General features: G+C 44.8%; 2 protein-coding genes across 3 annotated transcripts in view; both read left to right on the forward strand.

The window, feature by feature from the left end:
* LOC135913648 (calcium-activated chloride channel regulator 1-like) overlaps positions 1–27871 on the forward strand; it is a 212359-nt gene that overhangs the window by 34963 nt on the left and 149525 nt on the right. The gene's annotated exons all lie outside the window — the stretch shown is intronic.
* LOC135913651 (uncharacterized) lies at positions 12605–13321 on the forward strand. Its single transcript, XM_065446195.1, has one exon. The coding sequence runs from the start codon at positions 12605–12607 to the stop codon at positions 13319–13321; it is 717 nt and encodes a 238-aa protein (XP_065302267.1).

Below are 27871 nucleotides of genomic sequence, written 5' to 3' on the forward strand. Positions count from 1 at the left end.
GGATGCCTGATGTGTGAAATGTCGAGTGCACTTTTAGTAAAGCTCAATTGTGGTCGAATCAGGTACATCATAGGCGTGATGCGCAGGCCGCCCTCCTCTTCCCTGCAAGTTTTAATGATTGAAAAGTTTGCATGAGCACGTATGTAAAACCTGGCGATCAGATCATTCTAGCTGGCGATTTCAACCTGCCTAATATTGAGTAATCCACAATGTCCCTCGTAAACCATAACGACAAAACAGACGATTCTATGTTGGATATAGCATTTGCTTTTGATTTATCTCAAGTTGCGTCGAATACAATAGGATACACGGCAGTTCTAAATATATAGTAGACCGTTTCTTCGTGAGCGGATCTATTAGTACTAAACCAAAATCCGAAATGCCGTACTCCTTATTTATCTGATACTGCTATCGACAGAAATCGAAAACAATCTTGTTTGGCTAACTTTTCACGTGCAGATAACACGTCACTAATCGATGTGTTATACTTTCATTTTGATAGTGTTTCAATGTTACCAGGAAATGTAGACGATTTGTAGGTTTCCTTCAAGAATCTTGTATTGATGTCTATCGACCATTTTGTGCCCAGCATTATTAAAAAGGTAAAATGTGAGAATCCCTTGATTTTTTGTTCTGCAATACAAATGCGCAAAAAATTTAAACGATTAAAAACAGAAAAAAGGAAGCAGTAAACCATCCCTGGTGTCTGCAAGAAAAAAATTTCCTATTACCGCTCAATGTAAAAGTAAGATAGCACTCGATAAAGAAAATTATTTTGGCGACTTGTTGCCTAACTTCATTTCAAGTTCGCAAGAGAAATTCTGGCGCGCAATCGCTCCAGTATCTAGAGACTCGTGTGTATAACGTCAGCGGCACTTTAAATCATGACGAAAAAGAAATATCATCTGCTTTTAAGAAATACTTCAAATCTGTTTTCACTAATGATAATGACATACTGCCGCTTTCGAAACGTGTTTACCTTCATGCCTGATCGTGTCACTAGCGAGCAAGTAATTATTAAAATGCTTTTGAATTTGGATTTACCAAAAGTCCCCCGGAGCGAATAACATACCAAACGCATTCATAACTAGGTATGCAGAATGGGTAGCCAAGCAGCTGTTTATAGGAGGTATGCACTGAGCTCGACCCGCGAGGCGGCGGCAGTGTCTCTGGTGCAGCCGCGCCATGTTGACGGTCGGGGAGCGTCGAAAAAAACGGTAGCGGTCTTACTCGCGCGAACATCTGATCCCTATCTCTTGGCCCGTCGTTCGCCTTGTTTTCTTATCCAGTCGCTGATATATAAGCAGGATGTTTCAGTGTCTCGTGCGCAGTGCTGTTCTACGTCTACGAACAGGTCTACGTACAATGTTTACGTATCCGGACTACGCTCCGGCGTGGCCGTGCGTCAACTGAGCTTCGGTGTCGCGATGAAGTGTGCTATGTTCGGATGCAGCAGTCGCACAAGAAAGAAACTCGGTGATAGGAATATGTTGTGCAGATTGGGTTCCTCTCGACACCTGGCTATTTCTCTTCTTAATTGCAACCTTAATGTAAAAGAGCACAGCAGCTATGTGCGAGCACGCCTCTGCAGGGCCTGCCTTGCAGGCGCAGTGTGCCGCCAGCACCTCGCCGTTTTATTTTGCGAGAAGCCATGGTGCGTGTGGCTTTTCATCGAATGATTGTCATTGACAAACCTGGGAGGGCAAAAATTGACGTAATAATTGACGAATAATGAATTGACCAGAATAATCGACGTGATATAAAAATTACGAAGGCTGTGTAAAATCAGTGTTTAGTTATCGGGGGGGGGGGGGGGTCTTTTTTTCATTGAAGCAAATTTAACTGTATCCTTTCACGACGCAAGTGGACAACGCGGAATAAATTCCGCAATGAAGGCGATCATCTTACGCAAGCACTTTGACGCGCGGCTGCTGCACCCAGCCGCTCGCCAGATCATTGTGGGCCTTCCATCGACTTGTAGGATTTCGATTGCTCGCGGGTCGCGGAGATCGTGGCATTCGCAGTGTAATCCTTGATGTCTGCGACGTTCACGCGAGACAGTAGCCCGACATCGCGCCGAAGCTGATGATCTTTGAGTTCGAGCTGGTCGACACAGTCGCACGAGCGCACTTCGTTTTCATAACACGATTTTTCTGGTTCACTCAACCCACGCACGTACGTGCTTAGGCCCATCGTTGACCTATGACGTACTACTCGATAGCCAAGTCAGAAAGGCACATTGAAGAGGTCGTTTGACGGTTCGTGCGTATCGGTGGGCCACTTACGCAGGCCTGCTCACGTAGGGAGCGCAAACTTGCGACCGCAGCCATGGCGGCCTCCGCGGATGCCGCTAGTGCTCCTAGCGGATGACGTCATGTGCATACCTCCTATATTACATTCAAGATCTCTAAACGAAGGACAGGTTCAGAATGACTGGAGGACGGCCAGAGATCAACCGGCTCTTGAAAACGGTAACAAACAGCGCATCAATAATTATAGGCCAGTCTCACTAACATCGACAACTTGCAAAATTATCGAGCACATAATACATAGCCAAAGCTCTGATTTTCTTGAAAACGTAATTTTATTGCAAACATTCAGCACGGATTCCGGAAAGGTTATTCTACAGGCACTCAATTAGTCGAAACTGTGCATGACTTTGCTAAATCTGTTAATAATAGAAACCGAACAGATGCCATATTTATGGATTTCGCAAAAGATTTGATGAATTTTCTCACAAACAGCTGCTTTCCAAAATTAATAACACAACAAAAATTACGTGATAACTATTTAGATTTCAACATACTTGACTAACCGTCAACAATATGTGACTTTTCGTAATCACTCATCTCAGGCTTTTTTCTGTTGACGCTGGCGTCCCTCAGAGTTCTGTGCTTGGGCCGCTTCTATTCATTTACATAAACGACATCGTAAAAGACATTGCAGTTCATATTAAATTGTACGCGGGTAATTGCCTGCCCTACTCAGAAATTAAAGCTATATCAAATCAAACAACACTGAAATAGGCCTTCCGAAAGGTTGCTGAACGGTGTGATGTCTGGTAGATGCTGATGAATTTTCAAAATACCGTTTACACGAGAATAACTCGCAAGGAAAAGCTGCTCATATTCCAATACTCTTTTGCTGACAATATCCTTTCCGCAGTTGCACAGTACAGATATCTAGGATTATGGATTACTAACGCCCTTGACTATTCTAAACACATTTATCAGGTGATAAACAATGCTAACCGTAAACTTTTCTTAGGCAAACACTAAAGCTCTTCACACCCAGAGACCGGCCCCAAGCTTAAAAATCGTTATCCTTCAAATATTAGAATATGCGGCGACAATTTGGGATCCATTTCATAAAACTAATACTATTAAAATTGAAAAAGTACAAAAGAAAGCACTTCCTTTTGTTTACAATAACTATGGACGCACATCAGTAACTGATCTGCTAAATAAGGCTGGTTTGACATCTGTCTCTGAAAGAAATCGCGTTTTCCGTCTTATTTTCCGTTACCAATAATCAAGGGTCATTTTAAGAGTAATATTGATGGACTAATATTCTTTCTTCAGGTGACACTACAAGACAACGTCATAATCTCACATTCACCCGTCTTCTTCAGCGTAACAACTGCATTAAATATTCCGTTTTGCCAAGAACAGTAATGGAATGGAATCGGCTTACTTACATCAGCGAGATGCTGCAATCTTGAGCGACACGCATGACAACGGCGTCGAAGATTGGTTCTCATCATATGAGGAAACGAGCATCCAAAAAATCGAATGGTCACATGATGCTCAACAACGTAAACTTTTATATAACGGGTGTTGCCACTCTCTGGTTTACAAACCACGAAGCCATTTTTTGCTCATGGACCGGAGTCAAGTCGAGATTCATTGAGGTCTATGGCCAACCCATCCTGTAGAAGCTTCGTGCAGAACAGCACCTACGAGGCTGGTCCCAGCAAACTGGTCAGGTGTTCACGAGCTCCATAGGGAACATCGTCGCCCTCGGAAGAAGCATAAACTCGACCATCACAGAGGCAGACAAAACGTGCGAGCTCACGAAAGGGATATTGAACAATTTCTTTCATATGATTTGTTCTATGAACGTAGTCGCTGTCTTTGAGTTAATCTACCTTTGTAATACTTTCAGAAGCTCCACAGGTAGCGTTTTTCTTACGCGACGCCTATCTGCGTCAGACGACGCCCTATCGAGCATAGCCACCAGTCCTTACCTTGACCCATTGGTATCCCAGGTAAAAGAGTTTCAGCGCCTTGAGGTCAGTCAGCAACTTTCGCTGCTATCATCTGTAGTGCAAAAGCCATAGTCTTTGCCTCCACACCTTCGGCATGTGATACAGGATCAAGTTTGCGAAGCATTGCCTTCTTCCTGCGAGCGTCCACCGGCGCCGATGTCCGTTGCCTACACCAAGGTAAATGTAGCCCTGACATATGCGGCCCTCTCTGTGTCCGGGGCTTTCGCATAGCCACTGCCTCGGACATTCTCGCCGTTGCCGACAGCTTCAGCACCGCATCCAGCTCTTCGCTTCATTTAGCCGAGTTAACCCATAGATGGACGCTGCTCCACCTTCGAAAACCGGCCAGATTGTTTTCCGTGTGGTTTATTTGCCACGTCGCACGATTTGGCCATCGCAGCGTGACGTCACATCAGTAGAGCAATCATGCTTACACGCGTGTATCATCGCACTTATTGTCCTCTGGGCCCCGCGAACCTGACCAGACATCACCGTTGTTATACCGCCGATCTCTCGCTACCTCCCGATCTAAATCAGCTCAACGCCGCTCTTTTACGCCGATGCATCGTCATCCTCCTGCACTCGAACAGGGAGACCAATCGCCGCAGTTCCCAGACCCATGAACTACGTCCTCACCGAAAAGTCGAATGCCTCTGCCTTCTGCTACAGATGAGATGGACGTACGCGTGGGCCGCGTCACTGCACAGTCCCTCGTCGGCACTGGTGCAGCAGTTTGTCATTCGTCACTTTGTCACTTGCTGCAAAATGTTACAACGCAATCACAAAACGTTTCAGTTCGCACTGCCAGCGCAGACTATATCATGTCTGCGGCCGCATGTAGCGCTTTGTCATGCCCCTTTGTTGATGCTCAGGAAGACAGTGACGTTGAGAATGACATCTAAATGCCGCAGCGTTCTTCCGCCCTTACCAAGCTGTATAGCCACATTCTCACTCATGCAAGTGCCCTTCTTCCTGCTTGTGCCATGTTCTTGAGCCGAAAATTTCCCTCGTTACCTTTTGCCCTTTTAGCAATCGTAACGGCGTCACGAGACTACACGGATAGAACAAGCTTCCATATTTCCTCAGATTGCTTCCTGGTGAGTGCGTTGTCTACCACGAGAGAGTCGACCTTTCTACCGTAATTTACATGCCAACAGGTCACATCACCATTGAGACAGACACGCTTGCCAGTAGCCATATACAAGAGCGCGTATCTCCCGATTCATTCAATCGCTGCATTTTCAAAGTTGCATTTCGTCGGGATTCAGCTGCACTCCAGCGTTGGGAAGACAGGTTAAAACTTCACTAAGGCGCTCGAGATGTTGTGATAATGTGGAAGATAAAACAACGATATCGTCAAGATAGCATAGGCTGGTCTTCCATTTGAGACCACGTAAGAGACTGTCGATAACGCGCTCAAATGTGGCAGAAGCGTTGCAGAGTCCGTGTGGCATCACGTTGAATTCTTAGATCCCTTCCGGGGTGGCCAATGCTTTTCCCTTCTTCTCAGACTCGTACATTGGCAGCTGCCAGTAGCCTGATGGAAGATCCAAGACTGGAAAAGTACTCAACCCCCTGCAGTGAGTCCAATGCGTCATAGATTCGTGGCAGGGAAATAACGTCTTTGCGTGTGATTTTGTTCTGGGCGTGGTAGTCGATGCAAAAGGGAACTTACCCGTCTTTTTCCTGTACAAGGACCACTGGAGTAGACCAGGGACTTATATTCCAGTGAAGCATATCACACTCATTTTTGATGAACTTACTCTGGTCAAGATACACTCTATATGGACGTCCGTGAATGATCCCAGGCGGCACGTCAGGTCGGGCCAACGTTGGAAACGTATCGGCACTTCGTGGCCCGATGACGGCCTAAGATTAACAGCGTGGTTCCAATATTGGCAGTGCCATTCTGGTTCCTGGTCCAATGTTGGCCTAAGATTAACAGCGTTGCGCGAATATTGGCTGTGCCATTCTGATAGAGATCCAACGTTGGCCCACATTACACAGTCAGTAAACAATATTGGCTGTGCCATTCTGATAGAGATCCAACGTCGGCCCACATTACACAGTCAGTAAACAATATTGGCTGTGCCATTCTGATAGAGATCCAATGTTGGCTCACATTACACAGTCAGTAAACAATATTGGCACTGCCGTTCAACAAGGAGGGAATTATTGGACCGACTTTCATACGGATTTGCCAATATGGGTTACTTGTTGACTTTCTTTGGAGGCATTGGCCCGTAATAAGCCAATTTTTGCCTTGCCGGTTTTTAGTGTTTTACGATTCGCTGAGATTGAAAAACGTGTTTTGAAAACTAACGCAGTGATCACAGGCACACTGCGCAGGAACTAGAAATATGTTTGCAAGCTGCGACCACCTGTGGAACCACGTGTGGTTCTCCCATGTCATGCATGGTACACCGCCATTTTTGCACTTCGCCTTCACCGAAATGCGCCCCCTACAGGGAAAAGCCAGTGCACCAGGTTGCAAGCAGGGGAAGTCGTATAAAATTAGCCGCTGCTTTATTGATCGTGCATGGGAACGTGAGCTTTCCATAAGAAGCAACGGTATTGCTTATTTGCCTGCGCATTGCACATTTTGCATGTACGCTCCGCGGCTTTGGAGGATCAGGATTCTGAGGAGAATCGAGGATTACAGTGCCACAGAGCTGATGGAACCGTTTTATATTGCATCGAGATGCAGCGCATATGTAATATTTAAACTTTTGTTTGTTTAGCATGCATGGCATGTTGCGGTGGCCTAATCATCATGCTCCTATTCCAATATATTTGTTTGTTCGTGCATGTGTAGTAAGCTGCTTGTATGAATGCCCTTGACAAAAAAAATTAATTGCAGGTTTTGGCTTTCCCGTGTCAACAACCTCTTGTTATTGCCTGTATTGGGCAGGGCGCATTCCGGATTTTTTTTTCGACCTAACTTTCCGTCCTTCAGCCCACACTTGGCCCTCCCCCACGCACCCACGTGAGCCTGGTCAATGCTATGAGTCAAGCGCTCAGGCAGCTATAAGCTGCTGTGTCGAATTGGCTGCTCTCGGAAGCACGGGCAAAAGTGGCGGGGTCACTATTGTCCTTGTCTCCCTCCATCGCTGCCACCCATAAAACGCGGTCGGTCTAGGCCAGGTGGAGGGGGGGGGGGGATGTGGCGTTTACACCTACATACAGAAAAAGGTGCCAATATACCCAGAGTCAACGTGATCAGGGTACTAGGCTTTTTCATTGATGCAAACGGTGGAAACCATACCGAGGTGAAGAAAATCACCCTTAAAACGGATAACGCGTGCAGGATGATCAGGCGCCTGGCAGGAAGACACAAGGGCATGAAAGAAGATAACCTCATCAGGATAATCAACTCATTCGTACTCTGTCATATATCATACGCCGCTGCCATGTACAATTGGACGCAGTCTCAACTCAAAAAGCTTGACGCAGTGATCAAGAAGGTGGTTAAAAGCGCATTGGGGCTCCCAATTCGAACCAGCACTGCAAAACTGCTCAAATTAGGAATACACAACACGACCATGGAGATCGCGGAGGCTCAAGAAACATCACAAATAGCGAGACTATCTACAACGAGCACGGGAAGATCAATCCTGGACAAGATCATGATCAACCCCATTACGGATTCAGCACAGTACGTTAAAGTTAATCAAGTTAATAACGCTGAGTTATATTTACATTCGTGTCTGAGTTATCTATGTTTATATTACTATTATGTATTATGTCTGCTGCTTTTGTGTGCTCGCGTGTTGCGTTTTATAGCCTAAGTTCACTATGGACCCGAGACTAGCCAATGGCTATGGGTCCAGTAAGGCTTTCGTATTTTGTAAAATATGATGTAAATAAAGAATGAATGAATGAATGAATGAAGAATTCGCAGACAACATAATTGTCGCACCTCTACCCAGGAATATGCACCCAAAACATAATATCAACAGGAGAGTCGCACGAGCCAGGGCGTCAATCGAGAAAATGGATAAAGGGGGCAGAGGAGCCTGCTTTGTCGATTCGGCTGCCTACAAAGATCTAACTAAGTTCGCGGCGGTGGTAGTGGATCACCAGGGCAATTGCACAAACTGCGCCACGGTCTACACTAACAAACCTGAAGACGCTGAACAAGTTGCTATTGCATTGGCACTAACAGACGATAGATTCATCGAAATATATAGCGACTCGAAAACGGCTATTAGAGCTTTCAATAGGGGAAAGATTGCCCCGCAGGCTGCGAGAATAATTAACAAAAGGCAAACAAATGTTACACGTTACATTTATTGGTTCCCGGCGCACCTTGGTTCACTTGATGGCATTCCCGTCAATCCAAATGAATCGGCCAACAGCGTCGCCCGCGACCTTACAGACCGGGCCGCTTTTACATATGGTTTTGATTCTGCTGGATTGGAGAACTTACATAGAGATACGCTCATTACATACAATGAAATTACAAAACATTACTACATGGGAAGGAGGGAGTTTCCACCCCCTCACTATAGGCTAAACAGAGCACAAGCAGTTACACTTAGACAATTACAGACAGAGTCTTATTATTCACCTGCACAAATAAAGAAATGGTATAACATTGCAGACATGAATATTATATGCAAAGCATGCAAACAGGAGATATGCACGCTTGAACATCTGCTCTGGGAGTGTGGGTCGCTCGGCCCTGGCATTTCCCGGAATCGGTTTTTAGGAATGATCAGATCTCCTGGTCATATCCCTCAAATCCTGGCTGTCCAGTACGCCCGTGATAGGGCTAGGAGGCTTGACCTCCCGGTCCCAACATGGAACTAGCCAGGCAGGTGGCAACACCTTGTACAGGACCAGATTAAAGTTTTTCCTCCTCCTCCTCCTCCTCCTGGCGTTTACGGCGTTTTCTTCATTCACCCTTTCCTTTCACTCCTTCTTTCTAGGCATCGCTAGCACTCCGACTGGGTGCAACACCACCCGAGTGCTTGCCGTCTTGTCCGTTTTTGTCAGCGCACTCCTATCGTGAAAAATGCTTGCTTGCAATTGTCATTCCTACTGAGAAGCCTACATCTTGAAGTACGCAGCACAGTGGCGACGAATGTTTGTGTGTTAGAATTAATATATGCGAAAGAACAACTAGAAAAAAGTTGGCGCTCTTGGCTGCCATCTTCGATGTGGGGTGAACTCGGATACACAGAAGCATGGATCTTACAATGGTGAGTGCATTTATTTTGCGCATGTTATAAGTTTCATAAGGAGCAATATGTCTCGGTATATACATTACTGAAACAGCCCTGGCTAATGTAGAGTGCTTGTGATTACATAGCTATTTTTTATTCACAGCTTTTGAATAGTGCCCGGAGTAGAACACATAAATCTCTGAATTTCACCCAAATTCCTGATCCTGCCTGATTCCGGCCTGATCCTGCTAGTCATACCGAGGAACCGCGCTTCTTCTCACTGTTCTAGGTAAAGCATCATTTCCAACCGGTAGTATGTCTTTCTTTTCGTAAAATAAATGCCTCTTTTGCCAGTGCTTAATTCCTGACGGAAGTATTCGGTTCTCACATTAAAAATTTCGCACGAAGGCCGCATTGTGTCTACACAGTCTGAAACTAGGCTTTTTGTGCTGTAGCAGGTTTTGCTGCAATTTTTTAAATATAAAGTGCTACGCTGACTAGATGTGGAGTGTAAACAAGGCGGACGGATCCTGTTCCAAATATTCTGTTACGCCTTCTAGGAAATATACCATATATGTCGAAATATTAAAAAGCGTTACCTGGCAAATCTCTTGCAAGAAAGTTTCTTGATTCACCCCTTCGAACTCTCTGCTCTGACTTAGCGTACTGTTGCGGTATAGCGATTTTTCAAGTGAAAACACTGCCGCATACATTTGTCATACCAACATCTCTGATAATATTTCTTTTTATTTTACAGTGCAAGCATCTCCTCCAAGTAATGGTGAAGTCGGTATGGGAAGTGGTAGCAATTTCAAAGAAACCACCGCGTTATCGTGGTCCTCGGGGCCTGATCAGCCCGCCGTCATCCAAGCACTGACCAACCTGCCTACGGATGTCAGCTCCGTGCCCTGAAACCCCTGGCCAGCCCACCGTACTCGGCACCTTGCCCGATTCCTATCCTGAGGGAAGTGCCTGTATATAAACTGGCTGAAGATAACAGAGCGTCACTCATCTAGATCCACGGAAAATGCCTGTTTGTGAAACTTTATTCGCAAATAAACTGTCATAAAACTCAATTTCAGTATTCTTTTATTATTATCTGCAAGTATAGATGAATTCTGCTTCTTGACATCTTTTTGTCGAGCTTTCCTAGCTATTATTAAGGAAGACGGTATGGGGACAATTGCTATACATGGCTTGCATTGACATCACGGCTAGGAACCCTGGGATACTATTCCGCCATGCTGGTGCAGTCGCAACGCAGTTGATGCGGTTGATGCGTGTGCGGTAGTTCGTCGATGCGTCGCATTGGTTACCTGCGCAGTTGTTGGATGCTCCAACCGCACCTGTTGGCCGAAATCAACAAATACAAACTTTTTTCGTCTTCCAAAGATCATCGGACATCAAGGTGACCGTACGAGAGAGTTATCCGCGAAGCGACGGTGTCTGTGGCTGGCTCGGATAAAACGCGCCGACCTCAACACTGAAAGGACCGGCATACGTGTGTGTGGCGCGCACTTCGTAAAAGGTAAGCCCGTCGCATATGCACAATGCTACTTTAGCTGCAGGGTGTACATACAAGCACAGAGGAACGGCTGATTTTTTAACGAAAATTTTTGTTGTTATCGTAGGCAGACCATCAAAACTGTGGCAGGAGGCGGACCCAGACTGGGCCCCTACGCTTTTGCTCGGCTACAGCACAAAACGTGGAGATCCCGGACGCCACGCTCGCGCGGCAAAACGGAGGAACCGGGCGCGTGCAGCTCAAGCACGGCATGCAGCCGAGGCAGCGGAGGCGACGAACCCCGACGACCTTACCGCTTCTCAGTTGCCCGCGCCGCGTACGGACGACGAAGTCGGCGTCCAAGACGGTAAAAAGGTGAGCGTCTTTGTTGCGCGTTTGGAGCAGAGACAAAAAAATGAGAGAGAAGGGGGGCTGACGCTTTTTTTTTCAGTAAAGTGGGGTAGCCCAGGGGCCCTATAACGTAAAACTATTCCAATATGTTTCTATTCCAATTTCTTGACGTCAAATTTGCGTAACCACCGACGCAAGCACCGGGCCGTCACCCGTAGGGTTGTCTGAACAAACCAATCAAACGCTCTCCTCGTTCATAGGAGGTCCCTTTTGTTTGCTTGAAAAACGAATAACATTGCCTACACTGAGTGGCTTGTTGTATCTAATTGGCTGACAAGAGGCGAGGAGAACGCTCAAATGGAGAGGGATTCACTAGGGCAGAGCCAGTGCACTGAAAACCGATAACCGGATAAAGAGGGTGGTGCCGGCGTCTGCGATTGGTCGGCTTTCCCTTACTTAGCTAGTGGTGGCTGGTCGAAAATCGCGGCGGCATGCAACGGAAGCAACATAGCACAGCCTACGTGCTGTCTCGTGTTTCCCTTCTTCGTGTGTTGTTTTATTCGGCGCCGTTTTTGTAATCAAGGAAGCTTAAGATTGACGCTAAAATTGACCCTCAGCAAAGAAGAGTTGGCAGAATGAGGTAGTAAACGTGTAGAAAGTGCTTGAAAACGTTACACGGTCACGCTAGAAGTTTTATTATACGCAAATACACCCATGCTCTCCGGCAGGTGCGAGTAGCCAGCGTCTCAGCGATCGGCGGCAGCTATCTTTTATTCCTTTCGGAACGGGACAGCCTGCGGCTATTCCGAAAAAAATTCAGTTTTGTTCGGCATATTAATGCATCTTTATCGCGTACACGTCACTTTGACGCGGTGAGTTCGTGCGGTTTTGTGACGTCGCGTGACAGGCAGGTGAAGTGGGTGCAGCCCGAAAACTTTTTACCAATAGCCGAGGGCGAATGGCGAAAAGGCGTCGAATCAGAAATAACTGTTTTTCTTTTTTCTGTCAAATCATGCATAATCAGTGTGCACACATCATATCAGATGGGGAGGTATTGCGGTTTTTGTAACGTCGCGTGACAGACAGGTGAAGTGGGGGGTGGTCGAAAAAAGTTTTTGACCAATCGCGGAGGGCTGATAGCAGAATTGGAATAGAAAAGTTTGGAATAGTTTTACGTTATAGCGCCCCAGATGTTACTCTCCTGTGTTTTTTTTTTTGCCAGCCCATATCGTATGCCCTCCTGCAACTCCCCCCTCCCCCATTCACACTCCGTGTTCATTTTTGTTTGCAGCACATGATGAACTGCACAATAAAATGAATTTTGTAAGTTTCAGGGATTGTAGTCCGGACGGACATGACAATGGGCGACCTCGAAGCATTGGAGAAGGATTGTCACTCAATGAGCGTCTCTACGCTCCAAGGAATGAAAACAAGCTTCTGGAACTGACAGAAGACGCCCTCAAATGTAGCGAGAAAAAGGTTGCATACTGCACTGGCATGGCAAATTTCACAATCCTTTATGCACTGTTTGGTGTCATCGAGAGATTTGTGCTACACAATGCGAAAAACAGTTTGCCAAAGTTCCAGGAATTCCTGCTCTTCATCATGAAGTTGAAGCTAAATTTGCAGATTACTGACCTCATTTTCAGGTTTAATGTGTCAGACGCCACATTGTCACGCATATTTGACAAATGGCTGCATGCTGCATACTGCCGTCTAAAGTCTCAAATTGTGTGGCCACAACGCAGTGCTCTGCAACGCACAATGCCACAAACATTTTACGATTCTTTTGGAGAAAATGTTGCAGTCATAATTGACTGTTTTGAGATAAAGATAGAGTCACCATCTTCGTTTCTGCCCAGAAGTGAAACATGGTCCCAGTACAAAGGTAGTAACACGGCAAAATATTTAATTGGCATTGCACCACAACGTATTGTCAACTTCATTTCTGAAGGCTGGGGAGGACGCACTAGCGATAGGCACATAACCGAACACTGTGGTCTTTTAGACAACTTATTCCAGGTGACGTAGTGCTTGCAGACCGAGGGTTCAATGTGTCTGAAAGTGTTGGGTTTTACTGAGCTAAACTTCATGTACCAGCGTACACTAAGGGGAAGAAGCAACTTTCCGCAGCAGACGTTCTGAGCACTAGGAAACTAGCAAATGTAAGGATCCACGTTGAGAGGGTGATCGGGCTAATCAGAAATAAGTATGTTATCCTGAAGGCCACGCTGCCCATTGACTATGTTGTTGGCAGACCTGGAGACAATTTGACACCTCTTGACAAGATTGTTACGGTTTGTTGCGCCTTTTCCAATCTATGCCCTTCAATGGTTGCTTCACTAAGAGAGTGTAACGGTGACTAGGTCTGTCTCTCGGTTGCGCAAAGATGATGAAAGTTATGGGTCCCAATCCCTCTGAGGAACTTTTCTCTACTTGAATATGTTGCCTTAAAGAGTGAATTCGAATAAGTGTGTTGTGCTAGCCATTAAAATAGCTCCAAAGTTATGCAGAACATTGTTTCACTGTGGTTGTTCTTCAAATTACATTGTTCCTCTGTAAAATTGCACTCTTCGCATGGCAAAGATGAAATGGTTAACCTGAGACAGTAAAGTTGCAAGATTCACATTGTTCCTTTTTTAAATATTTTGTCTCTCTATGCCTTACATGTACCATGCTTTGTGCCCCGTATTGGTTATACACCTTCTGCAGGTACTAATCTGCATCAGTGTGCATAATGCAAAATTTTAAGATGCGAACATTTCAATTTAGTGAGTGCTGTGGATGAAAAGCAATTAAAATGTTTTTACAAGTTGGATCTAGAATACGTATTTGTATTCTGGTGATTACCAGTTGCATGTGTTTATGGCTCTCACTGATGCTGGTAATGTGTGGAGTGTTTACATACGAAACACCATGACCTAGAAGGGTTCAAGAATAAAGTGTATTTTATTTATTATTTATTTATATATTTAGCAATACTGTAAGCCTTTTACAGGCTCATACAGGAGTGGGTCTCAATCAAAACAATGAAACTTTGTTGGTCAAAATAGAAGGCAATGAAACACGCCAATTATTACAATTCAAAGATATAACACGCAAACAAAACGACAGACCAAAGCAATTAGTACAAGGCATATAATACAGGGAAGTGGTAAGAGCTACGAACAATTCAGATGTGGCGGGAAACGGCCAAAACACAGTTGCGCAACACAACGTTGTAGCGAAGCAGTACATAATCGGAAACAGACCTAATCATAAAAAAGTGCACGTATCTTGGTTTCAAATACTTCGATGGAGTCAACATGTGCAATTGGTTCCGCCAGACGGTTCCAGGCTTCAATTGCAGATGGAAAGAATGAATATTTAAATGTGTTGCAACGCCCAGAAAACTGCCTGATGCACTTACGGTGATTTGTTCTTTCTGAATGTTAGAAAGGTGGCCTAATGTACTTTGTTTTATCAATATTTATGTGCCCGTGATAAAGAAGGAAAAGAAACTTCAAGGCAGCGATACGCCGTCCTGATATTAGAGTCGGGATATGTGCTTGTTCACGTAAAGCAGTGACGCTGTCGTATGGAGAGTATCTGGAATAAATGAAACGAAGTGCCATGCGCTGTATTCTATCAAGTTTATCAATGAGGTAAGACTGCTGCGGGGACCATACAATGCTGGCATACTCAAGTATTGGCTGAACGAGGGTTTTATACGCAGTTAATTTCACATAGGATGATGCTGTTGCCAATTTCCGACGTAATAAATTGAGCTGCTTAAATGCCTTTGCACATGTGATGTCAATATGAGTGTCCCATTTGAGCGAGCTTGAAAATGTCACACCCAAATATTTTACAGTATCTGATCTTATTATAGCCGTGCCTCTTATGTTGTAAGTGAACATGTTAGGTACCTTTTTGTGTGTAAAAGTGATGCATGCTGTTTTACTGTTTTACTGAATCCTGAAACCTCTGCTTATTCCTGACATGACATATGTTCCATGGTCCTTGCACCAACTTTCTTCACACTGGCAGGCTCAGATTGGCAACATGGGTTGAAGCCTGAAGTGTGCTTTAAAAAAAAAGAAAACACACTAATCCATCTTGCCTTTGCACTGAGGACAAAACTACTTCTTTGCTCTTGGCTTTTGCTTGAGTTCAAGACAGGAGAAGTGGAACCACTTGTACTGGCATGATGCACTGTCACAAGCAACCATTTTTCCAGTGTCTGGTCCACGGCAGAAACAGTATTCCACATCGTCGGACAGCTTGTCTTCAAGATTGCTTTGCTGCCTCGTGTAGTAGCGACTAAATGGCACGGGTAAAATTACCCTCTAAAAAACTGCTTTGCCTGAGCAAATATCTTGATGCAAAACTGTTCGTCACGTCTTACTCTTCTAATGTGCAACACATTTGGTCCCCACACCACAAAGTCGCACAATTGAACCTTGCACACAGTTATCTGGGTCTGGATTTGATAGTAGTAAGCGTAATCTGTCTTCAGCCTAAATGTTCCATCGGTATCACGCAAGCATGAATTCTGAGTGGTGATCTCCTCGGCACCTTTCAGCAAAAATGGGCACTTCAACTCCACGACACCTTTCCCACAGCAGCTGCACGAGACGATGGCATCTGGTGACGCACCGATAAAAGGGTAAGCAGTGCTGAGGTGCAAACCAGACCTGCGGCACTGGAAGTCATGATGTTTGATGGCTTCCTTATCTGTGTAAGCTCGCAAAGCATCTCGTTCGTGGTCCAAACCCCACATGACGGCAGGGACTCTGACGGAATTTTTTTCAGGGTAGCATACTGACTTCAACAGTGATATGCTGGGGCTTTCGATATTTGTGTGACAAACCCTATTCATTACTGAAGCTGTTACTCTGCCAGCCCGATAAAGAAACCAGTCCGATGAGTTGCTCTGCTGTCTTGTGGCAGCTTCAACTGACTTTATTGTGCCCTCTCCGATTGAAAATTCAGACAGAAAGTTATTCGCCTTCTTCAGAAGCATGTCAAGGTCATCAGCCAAGTTCTGCTCGCTGTACAACTTTCTTCAGTGAGCAGGCTGGGATCGTACGGGCTCCTGGAAGCTCTCGCAATATTCTGGCAGCACTGAAAATAGCGCGGGTACAACGTTGGTGGTTTTGAAAGCTCTATAAAGGTCTCCAGGTTCCTCTTCTGTGGGCGGTGGGATGTCCACGCGTTTCTTCGGTTCGACCTCTGTTCTGCTGCTGTTTTCATCATCCAGCTTTCGCTTTTTCATCCTGGACGAAGTGAAATCTATATTTTTGAGCCTCCTGAACTCTACTTTCTCCACGTATGCAGGAAGCCAGATGTTGTTGTTTGAGGTGCAGCTGATAGCATTCTTCATTATCACACCAGTCTCAGTGGCATACAAGCAGGCTCCGACATGACAGCATGCCTCTCCTGCTCCGGCCATACAGGTGCAGTGGGCTGTGAGCACAACCCCACTTTTTTGCATAATATCCATACATGTAGCAGCTGGTCTCGCATCCTTTGTGAATGGTTCACATGGGAAGGAAATATCAGGGTACAAATTAACGTTGGGCACATTTCTGCAAGAACTTTCGTCACTGCTGAACTTGTCGCGCACTAAGCACCGGCAACAGCAATAAGCCGAATCAGTTAAGGCAGGCCATAAAAAATCGCGTGACGCAGTAGCCGGTACTTAGATTGTATGGGGGCGATCCATATACATTTTTTCCCGCGTGACTTTATTTTTCGTTCATTAACTCGTTTGGCTTCCAATCGTAACAAAGCATCAACAGTTCCTATCATATGCGCGTAAAAAAAACAAAAAAAGAAACGAGGCGTCATCTCAAATCGCCATGGTATATGTGAAGAAACCGAGTCTAGCTTGACAGTTTGTAAATAATTCTTTTGTTTACGTGAATCCTCACACTTAAAGACTTCCAGAATGAATGAACGTTATTTATCCTTTTCTCTCGTTAAAAAACAGCTTACGAAACTTTGCTACTTACCTCTCCAAGCAGAAGCAACTTTTCACCTTGCAGCTGCTTTGCAGACAGACCCTTCACCCAGCCGCTAGTAAAATAATTATGCGCTTCGATCGACTTAAACGGCTTCATCTCCTCAAGGGTCAGAAAGTTTGCAGAGAAAACAAGGTAATTGATGATGTCACCATAAGAAATCTCTGGGAATATGCCGACATCACTAGCCGTGTCCGTTCCCGGTCGCAGCGTGAAGGGGTCGATGTTGTCACACATGCGTACTTTTTCCACATACCGCACGCGCTCACACCCCGTGAGATCCAGGTGGTAGTTCGCGTCCAAAGGCTGCTGACTGAGAAGCGGCGGCATATCGCGCGTAAAAAACACGCCGTCAGCGACTGTGAAGGAACGCGCGCGGCCGGGCTGGTGCACTGCGCTGACTCCGCGTGGACTGCACCAGCATGGCCGCCACAGTGCGCGCCGATAAGCGTGACGTCACGTGCAAGCCATGTATAAAAATGCCGCTAGCAAAAGATTTGCGGTAAGAATGGCTGCGTGCTCTACAGCCAGCGTATATAAAATATTCGTCATGCAAAGGGCATTGGCTCGAAGGTGGCAATAATAATGGCAACGATATGGTTCAACAGTGGTCCTACGCTGGCAGCGCAATCGCTGCTGCATTGGCTCAAAGCTGCCATTAATAACGGCAACGATATGGCTCAGCGCTGGTCCTACGCTGGCTGCTGCATTGGCATAACATTGGTCCAATCTTGGCTTTGACGCTGGTCCTACGATGGCAGCACGATGGCTGCTGCATTGGCATAACATTGGTCCAATCTTGGCTTTAACGTGGGGCCAACATTGGATTGGGTTGCACTATGCCAGTATGCCAACATTCGTCCAATATTGGTACCAATTTCTGCCAGCATTGGGCCATGGTTGGACCATTGCTGGTGTGCTGCCTGGGATGCGGCAGCGATCGGTCTGAATGCGATGAGTCGCGACAGGCGTTTTATCCAGGATGGCTGAATGGACGCTGAACAAGGCACCATGATGTTCAAACAGATCGAGTAGATCTCCAGTCTGAGTAGGTGAAAGGTCTGGGCCGATGGAACGTATCAGAAGAGCGCACGAAGAGTCGAGAGGAAGCAAAGTTGATTCCGTCGGTGACACAGCCTAAGGAACGAGGGCAAGGGGTTGAGCATCAACAGTGCATCTGATACTTGATCCAAAGGGTTCATTGTCGCCTTAGAGAATTTGATTTAGTGGCGCGAACATAGTAGCAAAATTGTGACCCAAACGCCGAAAATATGAGCATAGGCCAATGAAGCTGCGTAGTGCGCTCAAGTTAGTGGGCTTGGGGAATTCGGACACGGTGCGAAGTTTGGCAGGACCAGGAAGAATGCCTTCTTTTGAGACAATGTGGCCTGATATAGTGAGTGTTCGAGCTGCAATTGGGTACCTTTACAGGTTAACCTAGAGACCAGCATTCCGGAGAACGATCAAAACTTCATGTAAACGGCTAAGATAGGTCGGAAAAGAAGGGGAAATGTGGACAATGTCATCGTGGCAGTAGAGACAAGTATGCCACTTCAGGCCGTACAGGATGTCGTCCATCATGCGTTCAAAGGTGGCGGGCGCGTTGCACGGTCCGAACGGCGTGTCTACGAATTCATACAAATCGTCTGGTGTTACAAACGCAGTTTTAGAACAGTCAGCGTCAGGCATGGGCACCTGCCAGTAGCCATAGCGGAGTTCTAGGGAGGAAAAAATTCTGCTGCTTTTAAACAGTCAAGCGCATCGTCGATACGTGGGAACGTGTCGACAACGTGTCGACGATACGTGTCGACAAATGCAAGGGTCAACGTTCCTTCTATTGCGACTTCAAGAACGTTTCTAGGGGTAGTGTGATGTTTATACATTTAGCTGCGACCACTGTTCTTACCACCTGAACTGCAATTTAATTTTCCTGGCGCAGAGGGCTCCACCGACTGTGCATTGGGAAAATGGAACAGCGACGAGGAGCAGGTAAACGGCAAGCGGAGAATGATGTCTCGACAGCAACAAGAGATTCAAAGGTGTCTCAATAGTTGCGACATTGTTGGAAACGTGACGGGGACGTTCGGTGTAAGCAGGCGATGGTGTGGTGGCACTTGTCGAGCGCGGCCACCATAAAAACAAATCGGATTGGTGTCTTCGTGCGCCAATGGTCTTGACGTCGTGCATACTGCACCAGTGGCCGGACTGGAAGGGATACGGGCAGGTGCAAAGGCGGGCGAAAGGTACAGGAAGTATGCGGTGCAGGCCCCGTAGCGACTTCGGCGTACGTCAGGGGAGGGGCAGTCGGAGCCTGCTGGATATGAGGTGAAATTTGGTCGGATACCTGCTCGTTGATGACACATTGCACAGCGGGCACCAACGGAGAACTAGACTGGCCGTGTGAAAGTGGCATAAGAGAAAGCTGACGGGCTCATTTCCTAATCAGGAGATTGGAGGGTGGCTATGCGTTGTTGGCGTACTTCGTCGAAGCTTTGACAGAAACTGACGAGTTCAGAAAGTGTCGCCAGATTTTTCGCCAACAGCATCTTGAAGCTGTCGTCTTGATTGGCTTTTAAGATATGGCGGATCTTCACGGCATCAGCCACTGTGACGTCAACACGATAGAGAGGTCGACATAAGCCTGTTTCACATGATGCGACTGCAACGACGAAAATCGGTGCTGTCGCACGCGTCGCAATGCGATTTTTAGAGGGCTCATTTCACATGATTGCGATTTTAACAATGCGACTGGTGCGACGCCCAGGGTTGCTTAGTGCCAGGTTTCGAGGCACACGCTGCATAATTCATTTATTGTAGTGAATAAAACGTTTACACTATATTATTATTGACTTCTTTTGATTATAAGCAAATAATATGTACGTTTACTCATTTAAAAACGTTAGTTAAGATTTGTCTTGGGGTGCGCGACGGCGGTTTCTGTAGTTCAGTGCGACATCGCGCACGTAAACAGCTGTTCGTACGTGGTTCAGCGGTGTGTGTTGCCTTATCTACCTTCTATGACCGTTTTGTTCTGCCTGTGCTACAACAATCTGCAAGATGACCTATCGACAAGTTCATATAGCTACCCTCACCGTATATGCAGTATTCGGAATTCGGCTGCCACGAAGTTGTCGTGTCAGCCCAACAAGATCCTCGCGCTACCCGTGCTCGGCGTCAGCGTCTAGAGAAATGATGCGTGTATATTGCCTGTCATTGCGCATATGTGGTTCCTGCTCCTAGCCATATTCTTACCCCAAACGCAACAAGAAGCACCAACCCGAACGCCCGCGTGTGCCCCTGAACGAAGCCTCAAACGATCTGTGTGATTACGACGTGGAATGAAAATTCTGTTGTGAAATTCAACCTTAGCGCTAGCCTGGTTCGTCCATCGCCGTGCTTGCGCTGCGAATATATACATGGAAGCTCCCTCTCAATATTTCTAAAGGCGCAAAAGCCGACGCATCAAATGTTTCGAGCAGTTACCGTCACTTTTGTAGAAACCTGTACGTTGTAACATAGCATTCTAAAAGACACGCTTCTCGTCCACTTTGTTGTCCCGTGTCTCGCGCTGGTAGTATACTCGGAACTTCTAACAAGAAGACCATATCAATACGCGCTATTCATAATGCAGGATCGTAGGCCCACGGCAGGCGGACTTGCCGTAGAATTTTTCAGCTTTCTGCTCAGCCTCGCACGCCTCTCACGGTTAGCCTGTTTTGTGTAAATAAATATTATTATATTAATAATGTTATTAGATATTATAGTTTCTTCACTGTAGTTTATTGCAATCGTTCAGATTTCTTAAGCTAGTCATGCATTTAACCTATATTAGATCAACATTGTTACGACATGTTTATGAGAGTCATTTCAAACTAGATTGCTCAGCCAGAGAAAGTACAAATGCAAGCCTCAATGTCTATTCCAATTTGGTATTCCTATACATTATATTGTCAGAATTTTATGCCTGCTTGCATTTCCTGCAATTCAATGTTCAGAGCTGGAAAAACTGATTCCTTTTCTTGCTGTCGAATGGCTGCTTCAATGTCAATAGCAAGCTATAATTATTCATTTCGAAAGTGTTAAGCAATGACTATATGTCTAAGCTTATCAGTGCGTTTTTGTTCCACGAACACTTTTAAATTTTCTCTCTCCCTCTCATTGACAGCCATGGAATGAAACCGTTCACTTTCATATGTATCAGAATGCAAACATTCTGAAATTTGTCCTGAACATTTGTCTGCGTCCTGTAGTGTGTATGTTTGTATTAAGTTCTGGGGTTACAATTGCAGTGATCTACACATATTGTTATATTGCAAGAAACAAATTTATTTCACTTTGTTTTCAAATCTACAATGTGGCCATGCAGTAACGACTGCATTAATAAGCAAAAAAAGAAAACTGCAGATTCAGTGTACGTGTTGGAATCTATGCGAAGTGAAGTTTTTGTCAAGTGGTCAATTAAATGCTGTTAAAGTAACTGCAATATATACCATTTGTCTTATTTTCAACAATCCAACTTGTCATCTTTTGCAAGGTTTGCTTATGCACCGCATAGGTCACAACCTTAATGTCATGTAATCTTTATGCATTACACTGTTCACAAACCATACCGAAACGCAAACGGCAGTTAATGTAGATGCACGCTGCGAGACATCAACACAGTGACGTTTGTTGAGCAAGGAATGGTGTGAGGTGTATGCAGATAAATGAATGACGTGCTTATGAACTTATTTATTTATATACCTCGCAGGCTGCAAGGTTGGAGTATTATGCAAGGGGGAATAAAAAAGTTGTTACAAAAGGAAGAAGGGCACAACATTAAGAAAAAAAAGACAGCAAAAAAAAGCAGTACCACTACATTGCACCAACTAGCCCAACGTGTTTTACTGGCACATTATACAATACTTAACAAACAATAACAGAAAAAGTTACTGCCCATGCACCCTGTACAGACGGTAAACCAGCGAAGCTGAAATGTGCAGCCCCGGTTTTTATCACTGGGTTAATTCCAATGGCTTATTAAAGTCTTTCTATATTATTGGTTATGTCTGTGTTTCTTAATGAGGTTATGCACATGTTTGGCTTGGGTTTATCACATTGTTTATTTGGAATGCCGCACATTGTACTTTGCAAGATCACCATCTTCGAAAGTGCAAGGAGCAGCGGTTCATTGTGTTAATCCAGGTGGTCCGTCGAAGTCTTTCTGAATTATGTTACGCATTTGTGTTTTGTAATGCGTTAATCATAATGTTTATGACTCAGTTATGCACTGTAGTTACAAAGTGACACACCGGGGCTGCACATTTCATTTAATTAAATACAGTGACACATTCTTGAACCTATAGGGAAGTCTGAGAGAGACTTCTGCACGCGCGCTCTGCTGCTAGAGAGAAATGACGTCACTACCGGTGTAGCCATTGGCCCGCCACACCTTTGCTGCAAGATAATTATGACATCATGATCTTGTCTTAACCCCGTCCCACTCTGTGTCGCTTCCTTGGAATAATGCGTAGATAAATGTTTATGTGTTAAATGCATAAGCAATTTATATGTCTACCCAACAAGAAATGTCTCCGTCCCTCATGTAAGACGAACAATGGCTCACAACCCCCGAAACAATGGCTCATACCCCTACGCTAGGGTTCTTGTGATCGGACCATGAGTGTTTCGCCTAGGCATATACAGCTTCACTCTAAAAAGAATGAACACCTTTCTGCTAGATACCAAGATAATCTCATGAGGTGTTCTAACAAATGAAAGTTCATTGACCATGCCGAGTAAATGCTGGTCGACAAGCAATAAATAGAATTTACACAAAAAGCAGAAGCAAGATCTGATGCGTGTCCATACAGATCCCAACAGGAAACGCATCCATCTCTGAAAGTGCAACAGCGGCCATGCTGACACAAGATTCTCCCAGTGTATTCGCATCTACAGCATCCATAATTTCTCTAGGCAGCCGATCTCCACAGAATGCTAGCTTCTTCCTCTACAATGCACTCTCCACATCTGAGCGTGCATCGTAGAGGAAGAAGCTAGCATTCTGTGCAGATCGGCTGCCTAGAGAAATTACGGAAGCTGTAGATCTAAAAATGCTGGGTTAATCTTGACATCACGGCCCCCGCTAAAAATGGATGCATTTCCCGTCAGGAAATGCACATGAATTTTTGCTTCTCCTTTATGTGTATGTTCAGTCTATTGCTTGTCAGCGAGCATTTACTCGGTGTGTACATTGAACTTTTGATTGTTAGATCATCACGGTTTTCTTGTTTATCCTATGTGTTCTTTGGTGCCATTTGCAGCCAGACTATTCGTTTTTTTTTTAGACTGCAGCAAGTCACTTTAATAGCCCTCATGATACCTTACAAAATCTTTTATTTGGCCATTGTAGCAAGAATTTACAGAGTGAAGCAGTAAGAACAGGGTATGCTAACTTCTAATTAAAAGGTTTATTGTGAAAGTGCAGTGATCTATAAAGGTTACCACAAAGTAGTGCAGCAATAAAACCTGATAAAGACTAGGGCTTGATGAAACCAAACATAAAAGCAGGAAAGGGGGAAAATACGTATAGATATACAAGTCCAGGGAAAAAAAACAGTGATGACCAAGTGTGCAAGTGGCTACCTTCCAGGAAACTCATTTTTTCCCCAAAGCATGGAACTGGAAGAATGTGCTTGCATTGCATAAGCAAACTGTCAGTCTGTCTATTGGAATAACAACAGTGTTTCTTGAAAGGTGCTGGCATGCAGGATTGGCAATTGTAATTATTTTTTCCTGCACTTGGAATTTTTCTCTATTTTCTTTCTGTAGCATATTTATTTATGTTTGGCTGCGTCAAGCACCAATTTTTATCTCTCGTTCAATGATGTCTTTCTTTTTGTGGGGAAAATTCGGGGAAGGCAGGAGATGGAAATTCAAGACGATGAGCAACATGATAACAAGGTGAAAGTAGGAGCCAACGTTTCCACACGTGAACTTTGAAGAAGACAAGTCCACTTGTGGAAACGTTGGCTCCTGCTTTCACCTTGTTCTCGTTTTGCTCATCGCCCTTTTACAACTCGCCACATTTTTACAAATGAACCTCAGTTGAAAGTCAGTCCTCATCCATATCTAGTGTCATCCTGTTGATACTGCTCCATGCTATGCACTCTTGCAACATTTGTGTGTGTATGTGTGCACACGTGTGGATTTGGATGCGAGATCGGGCCCTTGGGCAGAGGTATCATTCTTCTCCTGTGCAGCCTTATGAATTCATTAACTATACTGCAACAGAAATGTAATGGACAGGAACGAAGTGAACACACAGAGCGCATCGTTCTTGTGTGTTGTCTATCTGTTGCACTTTAGTTAATAATGAATACACACAAACTCATCTAGTTTTCAGTTATTATGTCAGGCTTATAAGCCCGCTTGTGTCCTGGAATAACTGCATGGCCATGTATCCTGTAATTTAATTTCTGGCCATGTGCTGGCAAGTCGCGTGTTAATCTCTTGATTTTCCTGACAATCTTGTGTGATGTGCAGGCCCAGACAGGTTCTGGTGAATCCATGCAGGGTGTTGTGCAGGGTGTAATCTGCATTACAAGTGCTGCTTTGATTGCTTTCCGTTCAGCTTTGCTAGGTGTAAGATGACCTAAAATGGTACTCACTTATATGGGGTTTAGTTTTATGTAGTGTCATACTTCTGTTACACTGCTATTGCCAGATCAGTGTACTATATGTGCCTTATGTTTGCTTGCATCTTCGTGATTAGCAACCTCCTGTGTTGGTTTGGCAGCTGCATATAATCTCCTGGCCTAATTGTTTGTCCCCATATTTCACGGTATGGGCCTGTTGTGTTTCAACTTCACGTACTCCCGAGGTTGCCTTTCTGAAGGGAGGGGTGCTTGCATCTCATATGCTAACTGGCATAGTATCTTGGGACGAGGTTCTGAGCTCTTGAGACAAAGAATTTGTGCTGCAGGCTGCAACTCTACTCTGTCTAGGTGCTTGTTCGTTAGCTCTTTCTCATAGAGGTCTTCAAGCATGGTACAGTTGGAAAGACCTGTTATTACTACCCGATGCCTGTATTCGATGAGTTGTCTTTTTTGTGTGCTGTTGGTAATTCATACCGTACCATACCTTGGACACAAGCACAGCATCTGCGATTTTCTATAGTATCCGCTCGCCCACCCCCGTTATTTCGAGATTATTCTTTTCACCAGGTGTGGAAGTTGCGTCCAGGCATTGCATAATTGTTTCACCCACATGCTGGCTCTGCCGTCATGGGCTTACACTAGCTGAGGATTTGTGGATGTTGACTTGCGGGCATATTTGTCCAGCTGTGTGGATCACTATGTGCTATCTGGGGTAGTTCTTGATTCTAGTCTTTCTTTTTTTCTGACGTCGATATGAGCTGACTTATCAGAAAGCGAGAGGCCAGACTAGCCAAGAAAGTCTGCAGTGTTGTCGAGGGCTTGTTGCATCATTTTATATTTCTGTATAAGATAGCTTTCCCACAGACTGTAATACACCATAGGCTGTAGTGTTTCTTGTAGTATGCCCGTGTTGTTGGTGTGTGTGGGCTAAATGTACCTCCAACTCTCACCTGGAATTTTCTGTCTTTCAGAAAGTTAGTTTAAGTGTTCTACCAGAAATGTTTTTGCACATCGTTCCTCTTATTAGAGCAGCATGAGGTACTGCTGTTAAAAGCCTCTTCACTCTGTTCATTTTTTCATAAGCGGTATTACACAATGTCCTGCAATAAAGTTTCTGCTGCTTATGGCCCACTCATATCTGCCAGAAGGGACAACTCTTGAAAAAGGTTTTCTTTGTGCTATGTGTGCGACGTAGTATGAGCATTCATGCCTTGACATTTATACATCTGTATAACCAGCTTCTTGACAGAGTACTTGCTATACCTGATCATGCTTACTTGCAATGTGCAGTGCTGTTGAACAATACATATTGATGCAATGAATATTTACACACTTGAATTATCACGAAAGATGGTTGTTTTACAATTCTGCGCTTTGCTTTCTATTGGTGTTAGATTTTGCATAAGCATGCCCCCCGTGCAATAGCATTTTGAAGTGTAAGGGTTCAATAAAAGGTGATGAACTAAATTTAAGTGCAAGAGCTTTTTTTCGCACCTATGACTCCCATCGAAATGCGACTTCCACGGCTGGCAAATCAATCCCTTGTGTTAGCAGCAGAATGCTATAGCCACAGTGGCAGGTGAACAAATTGAAGAACAATATTTCTGTCTATAATTTTTTTTCTTGCCTGTATGTAAGTAAAGTTTGGAATAAGTTTGTCATTGCAAAAAAGCCCAGTTTGTGTTCTTTTATTGAATAAACCACATATTGTGTATAGTTGAAATGCAGAAATTTGTTCTAAAATCCTCAGGTGATATATGTTCTTGCAAGTAGCATGGTATTTCATTACCTACAAAGATAGTAATCGCAGCGGATATCGTTATATGGGTTTACGCACTAATATATGTGATCACAAACTTATTAGAAACTTACTAGAAACATGTAAGGCATGAATGTTCACAGCTGCACACTTGATCAGCTGTGAACGTGCAAGAACTGCTTGTACTGGCTGACTTCACTGCACAGTTTAGATTTACTTTTCTTCAGCGTGTCGTTTTATACTGTTTTATCCACACAAGAACAGGGTGTTTGCCTGCTTTTCGCATTGTTGCACGAGTTCTACATAATTGTGCAGGAGGGTACGTTGTCACTGTATTTACTTAATCTACTAGCTGTGCAGTTAGTTACCTTGCAGAGCAAGTGTTCATACAGATGCAGTAAGGATACAAAGTCCGCAACATAGTCAATGTTTATTGGTTTCTGTGCAAGAAAAAAAAAATTATCCAGCGATGAGGTGCAACCAAACGTGCATGTAATATTTTATTCAAGCCACGGATTTAATGCTATCGTAGCAAATTCATTACGATAGCCTACACTTTTGCTCTGTCAGATTTAATAAGAGGCAAGATAAGCTTTCAAGATGCATCGGGAAATTCGTGCTTGAAAACCGACAAGAAAATACAACTGAACGGTACCGCGTTCAGCGCAACGTTGAAACTTCGGGTACTTTGCTGTCTTGTCATTTGCCCTTGACGAGGTTGAAATAATTCAAGCTGCTCCGTAAGCGCGATTTTTGCATGCTACTCAAAACATTGTAGCGACCTCGTCGTCTGCTGGGGATCGAACACCTCCTAGCACTGACAACTCGCAAAGGCGTACGAAGAAAACGTGAAAATGCACTTCATTTGCTGTGCAGAGTGTCAACAAACGCATAGAAATCGGAGAATGCAATCTGCGGTACAAGTTTTTTATTCTCCCTTCGCGTACGTACCGAATCCGACGATCCACGTCTCCGTGTATTGCACTTGTCGATCGAGACGCCATTTTCTAAAACAAACCAGCGAAATAGCTTTGGCAGCTCTCCGCGCAATTTCGACGGAAAATCGCAGCGATCGGTGCGACGGTGCGACTGTGCGACCAACCGGTTGGTCGCAGCCGAAAATCGGGGGGTCGGCACTGCGACTGCGATTTTCATCGCAAACGACGGAAATCGCACTTCC

The sequence above is a fragment of the Dermacentor albipictus genome, chromosome 6, assembly GCF_038994185.2.
Source record: "Dermacentor albipictus isolate Rhodes 1998 colony chromosome 6, USDA_Dalb.pri_finalv2, whole genome shotgun sequence".
In the NCBI taxonomy this organism is placed as follows: Eukaryota; Metazoa; Arthropoda; class Arachnida; order Ixodida; family Ixodidae; genus Dermacentor; species Dermacentor albipictus.